Source organism: Pagrus pagrus (genome assembly GCF_965226575.1).
Source record: "Pagrus pagrus genome assembly, chromosome: 6".
NCBI classification, from domain to species: Eukaryota; Metazoa; Chordata; class Actinopteri; order Spariformes; family Sparidae; genus Pagrus; species Pagrus pagrus.
The window spans coordinates 23,410,322-23,425,203 of record NC_140190.1 but is presented as its reverse complement, the minus strand read 5'-3'; the positions used below and the strand labels follow the sequence as shown (position 1 = coordinate 23,425,203).

Below are 14,882 nucleotides of genomic sequence, written 5' to 3'. Positions count from 1 at the left end.
TGTCCGACCTCATTACATCACCTGACCCTGCCCTATGCCCCTCACCCAAACCCCCTACGCCGTGGTAAACAGGGATGTTGCAGTCACTGGGTTTGCCTCCCAGGGTGACCAGTGAGATAAAGGGGGGTTTGGTCACACGCCAGTCGATGAGAGTGCGGTCTGCTTAACACGTTCTTCTCCTTCGCTCAGTCAAAACAAGTTCCTAATGACTAGTTTCTAAGCACTGGAATCTGAGTACAATGTAATATATAAGGTTAAAGAGGCTCTGTGTAACAATTTTCATGTATCAATCACTTTTTTATTGGCCATATGTGAGCGGATTGTAACATGACGTGAAAAATTGGACCTTCTCCCTCTCTCTTGGTTTCCTGTAGAGGCCTGTGGATTTGTTTTAAGTTGTTTAATGCTGCTGGACTGTGGATTTCTTTATGAAGGATCTGGGTCGGATCTGCTGCGACAGTCCAAAGGATGTGACTTTATGCATCGGAGTGACCTGTCTCAGTGCCACTCTCCGCTCCGCTAACAGAGAGCAACTGTAGCTAACATTAGTTTAGAAATGGAGTCTGTTAACATCAAGTAACGACTGGCTTCCAGCACATCACAGAAGTTCCACTGAGCCCCTTTAAACATTGTCCGAAAAAATATTGCGTGTATTATAAGAGCCATTCGAAACCACTCTTAAATAACCATGATGTATTTTAAAGGCCCCTGAAATGTGTGGCACTTTAACATTATGAACATTGCACATTATCCTACAAAGCATCACGTTTTTGTTTCAGCCTGCTACGTAGTAACATTCATGCATATCGCGCACGCATACGCCAAAGTCAAACTGTGATGGCAAGATAGTTAGTAAAATTAAAGGCTTAAAAACACTACAAATGTGGCTCCAAACTATCAGGAATAGAATAGTTTGAACAGTTGAACCTGAAGTTGACTACAGTGTACCAAGCACGAGTGCTAGTGGCTACTCGCAGCGCTGCTGAAATGGCCTCAGCACTTGCTAACATTAGCAGCAAACGTTGGTCATGTTGGTGGTACTTGGAGAGCCAAATATTTGGTGGTGTTTCAGAAACACTGTAGCGAGTATGGAAATATATCTTGGACATCACACAACAGTTAACCATCGTTGTTAACATTAGTTAGGGATGCTCAATTTTTTATAAAGCAAGATTTGACTAGAAACATAATCTATCAGTGCATGTCAATATGAAATTGAAATGTGTATATCACTAAAATAATAATATAACTGACCAGTATATTTGATGTCGACTAGGTTTAATTGGTTAGTCAACTAATCGTGCACATCAAAACCACCTCACATTTGGCATTATTAGTAACTCTCTCCCCCTTGCTCAGTTCGTTCTGTGTAAAAGAGATGCATTTTATGCACACTGTCGGTCTCCAGCTTGTACGAATGTTTTGTGGTTGCTGTGTTTTGTATAAAGCTTAGCAGAGGGGGAGAATATCTTGAAAAGCTTTACTGGAATGTGTCTCCTTCCTGTAGGAGCTTAGCAATCCGTACCTCTGACTGTGCCCATGTCTCATGCCTCCTGCCTCACTTCGCTCCCTCCCCTCTTGTTTTGCTGTTGGTTTTACGAGGCCCAAAAATGCTGGGTTCTCGGCAGCTGGCGTTTGCATGTGATGACTTGGCCCTGTGGCTACCTCTCTATATGTTTTTGAAAATGGGAGTGGGGTTTTTGCAAACAAAGCCTGCTGCATTTGGATAGCCTTGGTATCTTTCCATTTATTTCATACAATATGTGCAGTTTTTGATGCATTAATACGTTAATGTTCCTCCTACCAATGTTAGTATCCAGCAAATTTATTTCACCGAATTGTATGCTGGTTATCATGTTTTTACCTGTCTGTATATTTTTAAATCCATTACAAATGTCTTACACTTTCCTTCCTGCCTTACACAAACTCTGCCTTCAGCTTAAAACATTCAATTCAGTTGTACCTTTAGGAGCGCACTGCACAGCCAGACCACTCTCATATCTGTCCATTTAATATGAAGCTACAGTAAGAAGTCCCTGTACAAGCACAAATTGTAGTTTTTACACTTCAGTTTTTGAAGAATAAACAAATGTGATCATTGGTGAGCTTTAGATTTGTTTGTAGGTGGATTTTGTTACTTTTACAGAACCAGGCTAGCAGTGTTCATGCTAAGCTAAGTTACCAAGCTGCTGGCTAAAGCTTTAAATTTAATGGACAGGCAGAGAGTGGTGTTGACCTTCTCATCTAACTCTAAGCAAAAAAGCAAACAAGTTAATATCCCAAAATGTTGAACTATTCCTTTAAATCCCACTATTCAAATACAAAATCTTAGTTTAGCTGCAGTGAGATGGGGACATAAGAACACTTCCTCTATCAGTTTTCCTCAAAAGTTCAACCCACTGCAACAGTCTTTTAACTCATCCATCCATTCTTCATCTTCTTATCTTTCTTCCATCCTTCTTCCCTTTTTAGTGTGTTGAAGTAGAGCAGTGATGACTCCATTGGGTATAGGTATATTTTTAATGACTGTCCCTACACTGTGACTTATTTCCTTGATTAATATATCATCATAAAACCACATGAAGGACCAGTGAGCACATAAAAAAGTCATGCTTTCTTCACTTGTACTTGTACTGTGTGTTGTGTGTGTGTGTGTGTGTGTGTGTGTGTGTGTGTGTGTGTGTGTGAGAGAGAGAAAGTGGGAGAGAATATATACAAAATATGCATCTACTTTGCGTGTGTGTTTTAAGTGTTTATTTTGATGTAGCATGTGCTTGTAATTGTTTATGTGTTTGTAAATGAGTAAGTGAGAACTTGTAAGAAGCCCTTCGGTCCCAGGCTGTAAGGGCTCCTGGGATTAGGGGGGGAGAGGACTCTCTCAGCTCTTTTTAATTGGCGTACAGGGAGAGAAGCTGGAGAGAGAGAGAGAGCGGGATCAGTGTTAATTAAGCTGGAAGGCCCCATCCAGACCTTTTACACGGACAGGGATGCTGGCTTTACATGCCTGGGCTGGGGAGAGCGCAGCCTGGCCAGCTGAGGAAGAGCCGAGGAACAAAGGAGGGAGTGTGTGTGTGTGTGTGTGTGTGTGTGTGTGTGTGTGTGAGAGCGAGAGAGAAAGAGAGAAAGAGAGATAGTGTGCACGTGTGTGCATGTGTTCTGCCACCAGCAGCTCACACCCCTTAGACAGACAGCAGGCATGCGTGTGCATTGTATGTCTCTCGAATATCAATGAACCATACGCACACACGCACACATACACATACACACACACACAGTCTCATACTCACACACCAGGGCCTCAGAGGTCAGAGAGTGAGTCAATCATCTAACCCATTGCGACGACACAGTCTGAAAAAAGGAGTAAGTGTGTGTGTTAGTGTGTGTGTGTGTGTGCATGTGTGTGTGTGTGTGCTGAGAGCAGGGGGCCGGCAGCTGTCAGGGGCTAGGAGCAGCAGGCACTAATGAAGCAGATGAATAGTGCAAAAACTCCCAAATACAAACAGGACAGTTGACATTTTTCATCTGTCAAAAGCAGAAGATGCATGAAAATACGACGGGGGTCTTGTTTAACCCTTTGCCTCCTGGTGTCTCTAGCTGGCTGATTTTCTTCTTTTTCTCCGTCTGTTTCTGTCTCTCTCTCTTTTTTTCTCTCACTTACTGTGAATTTTATGGTTTTGGGAATTGCCTGTTACAAAGCACTAGAAGGTGTACATATATTTGTTTGCAGCAATTAAGAGTTTCCCACACTGTCCTTTCTGAGTCAGTGAGGTAAACATTAACTGTGAGGAGTCAGCATTTTTTGTGCACACATGGGCACTCACATCCTTTCGAGATAAAGCCAGTGTCTGCCTGGCACTGCCCGCTAGGCTTTTTTTTTTTTTCTCTCTTAGATGTTTTCTGCCCTCACTAGACTGATGGCATATTTACATGCTGCAGATTTGCAGGTGATGTAATTGCTGGATGGTTAAACAAAAAAGACGAGGAAAGACGACTGTAACATAACAGTAGGGCTGGGTATGGAACTTCCATATTTTTATGGCACTGACTGAATTGCCTCGATACTTACGAGTATCAAAAAATGTCTTATACCTGAAGTTACTCTCATAAGCTCCAGTGAGTCAGGAAGCACACATCATGCATGTTGTGCCACGATCTAATAGTGTAATGTAAGCTTTTGTTAAAACAGATTTCATAAAATTGGTATTCAAAGAAGTATTGTTCTGGAATTGGTATGTATCGGTATCTAATTATTATTATTTTTTTTAATTATACCCAGCCCATAAAGTGATATGATTATTTAAATGGATCTCACCACTCAGGCATTATCTGTATTGATGTCTTTTCAAAATGAAGTATGTGTTTCTTCAAGTGCTTTTTAATGTTACAAAATTAACCAGTGGGAAAGCCCTGTACTTTATTACATGTTATCAGTGACACGCTGGTGGTAAATCACAAATGAAGATTAATTTGTAAGTAAGTCAGGGAGTGTTTTTTGTTTTCTAATAGAAATATTAACTATACTTTGTTGAGCAGAACTTGCTTCATGTTAATTAGCATTTTTATAAAGGTAAATAATTACATCACAACAAATCTATTTGTTAGCACAAAATGATGTGAGCAGTGTGCATACAATGTCCAGCTGTCTGAAAAATATAATTCTCCTCCGTATTTTACCGTTTACTCACAAACATTTTTTAACTGCACGCCTTTTACTGGGACTGTGGGAAAAAAAAGGGCCACAGACATTGAGGATAATGGGGACAGGAAGCAGAAAAAGGCAAAATTCAACTGAAAAAAATCAGGGCTCATGTCTGGTCTGTGTTGTCGAAAAGGTTGGGAACCCCCGCTTTACTGCGCACACCGGCTTGGCCCACCTTATTCTGTTTCCCTTTCCCTGCAGGTGTCTGATCTATTGATTTCTTTGTCAGCAATATGTTTTACAAAGTCGCTCAAATAACACACCTTGTGTTTTGGATTTTTTCACGCAGTATTAGGTTTTCACAACAGGTGAACCGTGCATGGAGGAGGCTTGTTGTTGATGACGTAGCCTATTAAAACTGTCGGCACCACAAGCTTTTACAGTACAACAACGCAAGTAGGCCTACGTGAAACAGGAGAGGTCGCAACACAATCAATGTATTTACAGGAAGGAAGTACCATCAGAGAATGTCTTTCCTCTGTGTGTTTTTCTGCACAGCATGTGAAATTGTCAGTAGACAGGAGGGTCAGAGCGAGGGGAGATTATTCACAGGTTAATCAATAGCTGATGCCGTCAATCTCTTATACTAATGAAGAAATAAAATTGCTAAAATGGGTAGCCGAATGTGCTTTGGCAGCTGTTGATATACCTCAGCGACTCGCCCAAGAAGAGTAAGATCCAATGACTCAAATCCTTTATCTGGTTAAAAGATATAGTTTAAAACAACCAAGATCTAAAAATTGACTGTGACATGACTTGAAACGTATGAAAGTTGTCGGCTGGAAATGTTTTAATGTCCGGCCATCCGTCTGACAGCCGGCGCTTATGGAAAACTCCGATATGAGGGTCTATAGCTGGAATGCTTTGCCTGAAGTTGGGTTTGAAACACTGTGGCAGTATCCCTCTGGAGTGCCATCTGTGTTAATTCTGAGTTTGCATTTTCAAGGATTTAACATTGCTGCATTTGCCCATGCACCTGTGTCTGTTTTCTACTCTCAATCGCTGCAGAATCGAATCTGAAATCTTTAGGTTACAGATATGAGGCTCCGTTACTAACGGAGGAGCATCATCGCTGACACACACAGGGATACTCATTTCCTCACACATCTCATCACTGTCAACCACCTGCTGTGCCAGTCTCAGTAGTTGTTGGAGCAGAGTGAGAAAAGGTGTCCAAAGAGAGACGAAGACAGGGAGATCCTCTTAGTGTTCACGTGCGTGTCTGTGCAGATATAAAGTATTAATGTGAGTGTTTGATCTAGAGCGTGGATGAATGTGTGATGGTAAATGATGTCCAGAGGAGAGATCGCCCACTGTGATTCAGCTGCCGTCATCTCCACTTCCAACTGGAAGCTGTGACAGAGACTCTGTCAAACTCTGCCCGATAGGGAACAAGAACTTTTCTCTGCACCATCAATCTCTGACACATTTTTCAGTGAAGACTGAAATGAAGAAGCCGCCTACAAGTTGGTGATGTGCTTGGCACTTTTTTTGGAAATGTCAAAAGGGTTACATTTGTAGCTACATGCAACTAAGTGAGGCAATTTCCATTTGACAATTTTTAGTAATAGTGCTCCTGACTTTATGGGTAAGCTGACAAAGAAGCCAAATGACTACTAACACTTATTTTTAGTATTGATACAAAATCAACTGGTGTTGTCCTGGGTTGCTGTAAAACTGTTCATATGCTCCATGGGATTGGATAGCCTTTCCCTATTGTACCTAAAAGACAGTTTCTGTTATCCTGCCTCTATAGAGCGGTGTAGGGATGACGTATTATCGCAGGCTAATCTGCGAGTTAGCATCGCTCTGGTTCACTCATCAAAAGCCATTGGGAATTTTTATTGGATTTTGGATTATTGGAGAAAAGTAGGCTCTGTGGCAAACACAAGTTTATGATACTTACACGTTTTGTTCAACAAGATAATCAGATGAACACCACGTTTGTGATTTTCAAAACGTAAAATAAATCGCTAGAAGCAAAAAACTAATGTAAGAGACGAGGGAACCAGAAGTGCAAAAAGGCTTACAGCTTCATTATACCACAGCACTCTATTTCCTTGATGGTCTCAATTACATATGTACTTTTTCTCTTTTGAATTCAATCACAATGTTTCTTTACAATAACACTGGAGGGAAGCAACTAAGAGATGGTCATTGAGGTTATACAGAAGGGGCCCTAATCCACAAAGTATTGATTTGATGTGGCACACTTAAACTTGTACACTTTCTGCAGCTCACTTGTTCTTCTGTAAATAAATGAAAACCAAGTCAATAAGCTCCAAGATCCAAGGGCAGCTCATCATCAACAGCTATTAGTATTTATTTTGAAAGCAGTTAAAGAATAATAATTTGAGTGTGCTTCCTATGCACGTCTGCTGCAGGCTTCACCTTGCACATGGACATTTATAGAAAGTCAGTCAGAAACTAAGCCTGGCAAAAATGGCATGCTATATTCTCTATTCTTAGAGAGACGGGAGGGATTCTTCACCTACTTCCACTCAGCAAAAGTCTCCTTATGCTTTCCACTCTTCCTTGCCATTCACATCTGCCTGTCCTCTATTCTGCTTGCTTGCATTTGTTTCCAGAGGATACAGTTTTCTCGCTGCTCCAGCAAACTGAAAAATTCTCTCCTCTCACATGCCCGCACCCCTCCTCTCCTCACATTCTCCTCTTCCTTTCTCGACTCTATATTTCCTCTCATTCTCATCACTAAGTTTTCGAAGCAGTGCAGCAGAAAGTGCCAGCAAACTAGAGGAAAACACATGAGCCAAGAGAAGCTTTCATGGATTTTTCTGCTTTGGTTCACTTGAATTTTAGACCAGTGCTCATTCCAATACAAAAAAACATACATAAGTGTGTACTGATTTGATATGTACACAAAACTTTAGACATATCGACTTGTTGTCTGGCTCTATTTGTCTCTCACACCCAGGCATTCTTTGCTTTAATCAATAAGTCATATACCTCAATTGCAGTAAACTGTGCAAGTCCTATTTTTAAAATAAAGTACAGTGTCTATTGTGTAGCACCTGTTGAAATTTCTACTGGATGTTTCAAAGTCTCTCACAACTTCTCCTCTCATCCCCCTCCCCTCTCTCTCCACACTTTCTCTCTGTTTCCTCATATCTTTATATTTCAGATGGCAGCCCTACAGAGTCCGTTCTATGGGGATAAGATGAACCTTTACTCCCTTTGTAAGAAGATAGAACAGTGTGACTACCCCCCTCTTCCCTCAGATCACTACTCAGAGGAGGTAAGTACTGTATCAGTAAGTGTTACTGCTATGGTAAGTAGGTATGGACCTGCTCAGTGTTTTAAAAAGACTCCTGAACTCCTTTAAAAGAAAATCCTTAAACTTTTAAGTGAACAACTGTTTTGAGCAGTCGTGGCCAGTTCCTCTTTTCCTGTGCCCGCTTGCTGATTCTGACTTGTGTTGACTATTAAAGTAAATTTTTTATATCTAAGTGGAATCCACCCAACTCTCTGAACTACAGTACAGTATGATTTTGCTCTTTGATCAAAAGGCCAGCTATGATTTTAACCGTTTGAAAATTAAATGCACATATCAAAAGCATCTGGCCATGCTAAAGAGTGGGGTGAAACTAAATGGGCTGGAGTGTCATGTTTCCCAAACTTAATGTTAAATCATCTGCTGTTATTCTGCGTGGACTTGCCCATGCACAAAAATGTAATGTAGTCAGGCTGCGGTTAAAGATCGCCATATTGCTGATTGCTGGTGACGTGTGTATGAAGGCGCATGGCTTTCTCTTTGCATGACCTCTTTTTTTGTTTTTTTTTATTCTAAGATTTCTGTCCTTTTCTCTTAAATATATGAAGTCAAATGTATACAAGCAAAATGTCAGACACTGATTCACAGGCACACACGCACATACACTGTGGGTATAAGGTCAATCTAACAATGACACTCTTTGACACGCTTTGGTATGGATGCACTAAAGCTTTGTATTGTATGTGCTTGACAGATAACTATCAAATCAAATCAATTTTATTCATATAGCCCAAAATCACGATCACATTGCTTCAGTGGGCTTTACAATCCGTACAGTGAACGGCATCCTCTGTCCTTAGACCTTCGATTCGAGTAAGAAAAATCTGCCATACTGAGAAAAAAAGAAACTTTTAACAGGAGGAAAAAAAGATGGAAGAAACACCAGGAAGAGCCACAGAGGAGGGAGCTCTCTCCCGGGCAATAGATGTTGCATGTACAGAACAGAACAACAAAATCACAATTTACAAATTGCACTGACAGAATATCTGATACAAATTATATTATATATGCAAAGTATGTGGATCCAGGAGGACGACTGAGTAAGCCGAGGCATCACCAACTGGTGTGCGAGCCACATGACCTCCTCTCCACCGCGGTGACCTGGACGAGGGCAAGTTTCCTTGCACTACCCAGCCTCGCCCTTATACTACAAATTACATTTGGGATTAGGCTGATTGGGCCGATGTGAGACAATATCGAATATCGAACAGCTGTGTGATTCTTTACCTAAGAGGAACTGCTCTGGCTGTTTTTTCATTTTTAATTCTAATTTGTTACAGTGTAATTTCTCAGCTGGCTGGCCCTCTAGAAACTGGAAAAAGCAGTGACAGACTAGCTGCATCTAATATTGTAGGCTATTCTGTTACGTTTGCAATTCTTTTTTTGCACTAAAGTTGTAATTCAAAGTCAGAATTTTAATATTTACAATATTAATGAGGAAATAATACAAACTCAGAAATATTTGTCTTTTCTGTTACTAAATAAACAAACTGTTCTCAGTGGAAAATAAGGTCCCAGAACACTATTTGAAGCTAGAAAGGTGGCAGGGTCCGCCACCTATAAACAACGTTAAAGTGTCAATGGAATTGTGTTGTTCTTTAAGGTCAGTTTGTTTATTCACTTTATTCAGTCATGAAAACAAAGACAAAAAAAAAAATCCCTCAATAAAGATCTTTTTTTTCCCGAATAAAATTTCTCACCCAGAACTATAGTGCACCTATATTATTGATTAAATAATAACAAAAGCGTTGTTTGTGTTGCTGCAAAGAGAGAAACAGAGTCAGCCTTCATTTATTCCTGCTACTAATCAACAGTAAATACAAATAAAAGTTAATAAAATATAGATAGAAAAGGAAAAAAAATTATATATTGTTGACTAATTGGCAATAATATCGTTCATCAAGATATTTGATATTGTGATATAAAATGTTTACCAAGCCTTTTAGGGATGCAACTAACGTATTCATTTTCATTATCGGTTAATATATCCAATACTTGTTGAATAACTGACAAGTTATTAAGTCTATGAAATGTCAGAAAATAGTTAATAATGCCCAGTCAAATTTGTGGAGCCAGCGGTAAGGTCTTCAGATATTTTTTTCTCTTCTTAAAAGTCCAAAATCCCAAAGTTATGCTGCCGTTTTAGAAGTTTGATTGTCTTTTAACAAAAATTTCAAGCTTACATGTCATATACATGCTTTAATTATACTGTGGTATTTACCTAATTAAGTTGGTAAAGGCTTATTACGAGGTGTCGTAGTGTCTGTTTGTGTGTTTGTGTGTGTGTGTGTGTGTGTGTGTGTGTGTGTGTGTGTGTGTGTGTGTGTGTGTGCATTTTCTTATGTGCAGGAGCAGTTGTGCATATTTTGTTACAAGAGCTCCCTCCCCACATACACTCTCACACACACAGACATCCACACACACCACACTGAGCTTCTGCGTTGCCCCACATGTCACCCCCATCCAGGAGAAAGGAAGACAAAGCGAAAGAGAGAGGGAATGATAGAGCGAGAGACAGGGCGATGGAGAGATGGAGATGAGGGGGGTGCCTGCAGCGCCTGTCTGGATGTAAACAATGCTCCTGAAGGATCGGCAGCAAACTGTCAGCTGCTCATCTTTGTTGTGTCATTTAACCATCTCCGTCTATGCTTCCCCCCCACGCCTCCCTTCACTAACTCCTACTCTCCCTCCTCCTCCCTCCACCTGACACCCCAACACCCCCACCCCACCCCACTCGCCATGCAAAGAAGCGCATGAATATTTTACATATCTGCATCCCCCCCCCCCCCATCTCCATTCTGTGGGACTAATTCTCAGACTGTCTGAATTTGCATCTTTCTCTCACTTTCTCTCTCACTCAGCCACACAGACACAGACACACACACACAAACACACACACACACACACACACACACACACACACACACACACACACACACACACACACAGACACACACACAGACACACACACTTATAAACACAGCGGCTGACGAGAACTCGTCCAAGCTGGTGCCACGCAACAGCGGCCAGGAAGTCGGCAGACGGTTACCATAGCGACCTCGCGTAGATGTTATTTTTTTTTCTTTCCTCTCCATCTTTTATTCTCTTCTTTTTTTTTTAATGATGGCGGTGGCTGTTCCGCCTGCGAGCCTGTCTATCTATCTGCTCCAATCAGCCGCTTCGCTCGGCTTCAAGTGTAAGTGCTGTCTCCGGATGGCAATGGAGTGGCAGCAGTGTGTGCGTGCCGGAGGGTGTGCATGCGTGTGGGTGCACGTGTGTGTGTTTGTATGTGTGTGTGTGTGTGTGTGTGTGTGTGTGCGCGCGCGCATGCGTGCGTGTGTGTATGTATGCGTGTGTGTGTGAGCTCAGGTAAAAGTGTATTCAGCAGACCAATAAGCGATTAGTGCGCTAACCCAGCCTCGCGTCTTTGTCTCAGCTCGATTACCTCATTATTGTCATTATGGTAAGAGCTCATTAAAAGACGAGTAGGTCTCTGTTATCAGGAGTTTGTTCGTTTCTGGAGCTGCTCTTTTAAAAGCATCAGTTCAGTTTCACTACTGTGCCAGTGATTGTATTATTTCTCTGTTTACCTCCCAACCCACACACCCTTGTCCCTCTCACCAGCTGAGGAACTTGGTAGATATGTGCATCAACCCTGACCCGGAGAAGAGGCCGGACATCACCTACGTGTACGACATCGCCAAACACATGCAGAACATGACACAGGGCAGCTAAGCCCAGAGTTACAAACACTATAGCTTGCAGAACTCCTATCCATGTCCCTCCTTGCTCTTCATGCTGGACTTGTACACATCTACCAGCTTTTATACAATAACCAACTCCAGAGTTTAGCTCCTTTTGATAAGAAGAACGTGTAACAGAGTTGTATTTTCAAGATGATTGTATGGTCTATTACATTACTTACAGCCAAATCTTTCCTGCCCTTGGATAAAAAATATAGAGATTAAACTTTTTTGTTGGATGGACCTCCCATTCCTTAGACTCCAACAAAGTTAGAGCACTGAAAATCAATGTATTGTAACTCACAGATGAGTTCGTACGGCTTCAAACACATGTCCTCTAGGCTTGGGCAGATATTAGATCTTATAGAGAATTGCGATTTTCCCCCGTTATATGTGATATTTTTCAAAATATCGAACAACTGTTACAGCATCTTTAGGCTTTTATTTTGAAAAGAAAAAGCATGTGGAGCTGTTGTGGCAGTGGAGACAATGCGCGTCGATATTTGGCAGGTTACTACATGTCAATTCTCCTGAAGTAGATGCATGCATATACAAACATGGAGGACTTAGTTACTAAGAAGAATGCCAGCTCGCCAGTTCGGCAGTATTTCAGGTGAATGAGACTAAATGTCGTCTTTGCCATTAGCAGTTGTTTACTAAACAGGGCAATACCACAGATTTGTGGTCTCACCTCAGCCCCAATTCACTTATTTGGGCAGGACAATATTGTGATATAAAATTTTGGATATTGCCCAAGCCTATTGATTTCTGTATTGTCATGTGGTGAAGTACAGCTGTTCTTCCTCAGCTGCTATAAGCAGATGCTATTGATAGCAGATATACTGGAAAATGGTAAAATTAGTAAAAAAAAAAAGGCAAAGTTTAGTGTTAACCTGTTACCTATCCTCAAAATAGATAATCAATTCAACTTTCCTTAAAAATGACCTTGTAGGCTTTTGGTGGGTCCGATCGTCAGCGAGCAGCACAGGAAAAGACCATGAAAAATTTATGAACGAGGGTTAAACAGGAGTGAAGAAATTTTCACTCAGTTGCACCAAATCTGAGAGATGTAATAGAGTGTTATTGATGGTTGAAGCGTTGTTGTGTTGCACTTTCTACCCTGGTATTAGAAGGCAGGCAGGGTGATCATGTCTAATGAATGTATTAGGAAAAGAAGGATCATTTCAAGGACGTGCTGGGGGGAGAACATGGGCAAATGTCTCCACAACACTCAGAATGTAAGTCAGTTTGACACCTATGTATCATCTTTGAAAAATTCAAAATGTCTCTTTTTTGACAGCCTAGAAGTAGTTGTAGAGGCTGTAACAAAAGCAGCTTCATGTCTTGCTGTTTACCGTAGTCACTGACACCAAAACCATTTCCTCCTGAAGCAAGGTATACTGCTAGAGTATTACATATTTTTAGGGCTAGTAACACAAGGAGGACATGAAAGAAACCCAGGTCCAAACACGTAGTTGTCATCATGGTCCAGTGGATGCATTTTACCCACCAGAAAAGTAGTCTGTGTGGGCAAAATGTTGCGATTGTTAATGTTGCTGTGTAAGTTTGCTGTGTAGTTGTCTTTTTAAGTAACAAATATGTCGAGGAGATAGCAGATCTTTGCCTTGTGTAGCCGTCCACGTAATGAGCAAATCACAGTTTAACTACCAAACTTATATCCTCAGCTGAGATACCAAAGAGATACACATAGAGAGAGTGGTTTATGTATATGTTAAGGTACCTTTTATGAAAAGTTAATGAAAGACTTGTACTGAAAAAAAAACCCAAAACAAACAAGCACCAACGGGACTCATTTTGTTTTACTGTACAAGAAGTTCCTAAAGTTTAAATACTGTAAGGTTTTAGTGACCCCGTATTCATTTGGAGGAAGGAAACGGTGGTATATGTGTATTTGTGTATAGGTTTACACCAGTGGGTCACTGATGACCAGCACTGACTACCACTGGTTTACATAATGACAGTGATACCACATAAATGGTATAATAAGCAAACAATGATTGACAACGTTTTAGCTCAGTGTCTTATGAATTCTCTCTTAACATTATCAAAAAGCCTGTTAACCATTCATTCAGATTCCTGTACATGTGCGCCCATGTTTCTCATGTTGTTTTTTTAATTAACATTTAATAACGTGTTGTATACAAAATCCAAGCTTATAGGTGCAGAAAATGTAAGTTATTTTGTTTTGGTCAACAGAATATTTTGATAGTGTGTTGATAGTAGTTATTTGTTGGAGACTTGCAAATACAGTTTTTGCAATTGTACACCTTGTCCTTGTTGCTTTCCCTTTATGTAGCTTTTCTCTTCCAATGCAGTAAAAATGTTTCCATTTCATTAATTCACTTTTCATCGTCTTCACCCACAGTGCTGTTTATCTTCTATTTCTATGCTCTGTTAATAATAGTATCTGTAAGGCATCAAAACCTTTTAGTTTTGCTTTAAAGCACTGTTCTATAAAACATTTAGTTTTGATGCTATACAGAACTCCCTAAATAAATTGGTCAATTCAACAGCAGAATTCCAAAAATGCTTTTTCTTTTGTCCTGACTCAAGAAGTCCATCATAAATCCAAAGCACTGTAAGGAAAAAGCAGAGAAAAGACATTGAATGGCTGTTAGTCTATCATATGATCTCCAAAGACCTTGCAGTGTATTTTAATGTCTTGTCTTCTTTTAAAACTAAATGCATATGTATTGGTTTTATCTGTCGCCTTATTAGTTAAAAACATGCAACATGCAGTGCAAATGCAGGTTGCATTACCTTAAAATATATCCATGCAGTAGTGGTTAGGTTTTATGTTGATGCACAGAAAAGGGAGATTCAGGTTTGTTTGTTTGTTTTGTTTTGTTTTGTTTTGTTTTGTTTACTCATCCTCAAGTCACTTTAAGGATTAGGGCCATTTCTTGACAAAGGGCATTTTTTGTCTTTATGTAACACACATCCTTTGTCAAATTGGTTTTGAAGAGTCTAGGGATTTTCCAGGAAGTCAAAAATTGGGATTAATATTTATTGTTTTGGTAGTTTGGTTGTTTTCTGAACATTTCATGTCAAATTAAAGACACAAAATCACAAATGCCTTGTATGCTTTCTAAATGCAATAAAGCTTTCAAATCTCTTTTGGACGTTA

At 40.4% G+C, this 14,882-nt stretch overlaps 1 protein-coding gene across 2 annotated transcripts in view; it reads left to right on the top strand.

Annotated features, from left to right (window-relative positions):
* Positions 1–14,882, top strand: part of nek7 (NIMA-related kinase 7) — a 67,689-nt gene extending 52,807 nt beyond the window's left edge. For both annotated transcript variants that reach the window (XM_084355795.1, XM_084355794.1), the window contains 2 exons: positions 7,842–7,955; positions 11,616–14,882. In XM_084355795.1, the coding sequence (XP_084211921.1) occupies positions 7,842–7,955; positions 11,616–11,726 (225 nt within the window). In that variant the 3' untranslated portion in view covers positions 11,727–14,882. The remainder of the gene's footprint in view (positions 1–7,841; positions 7,956–11,615) is intronic.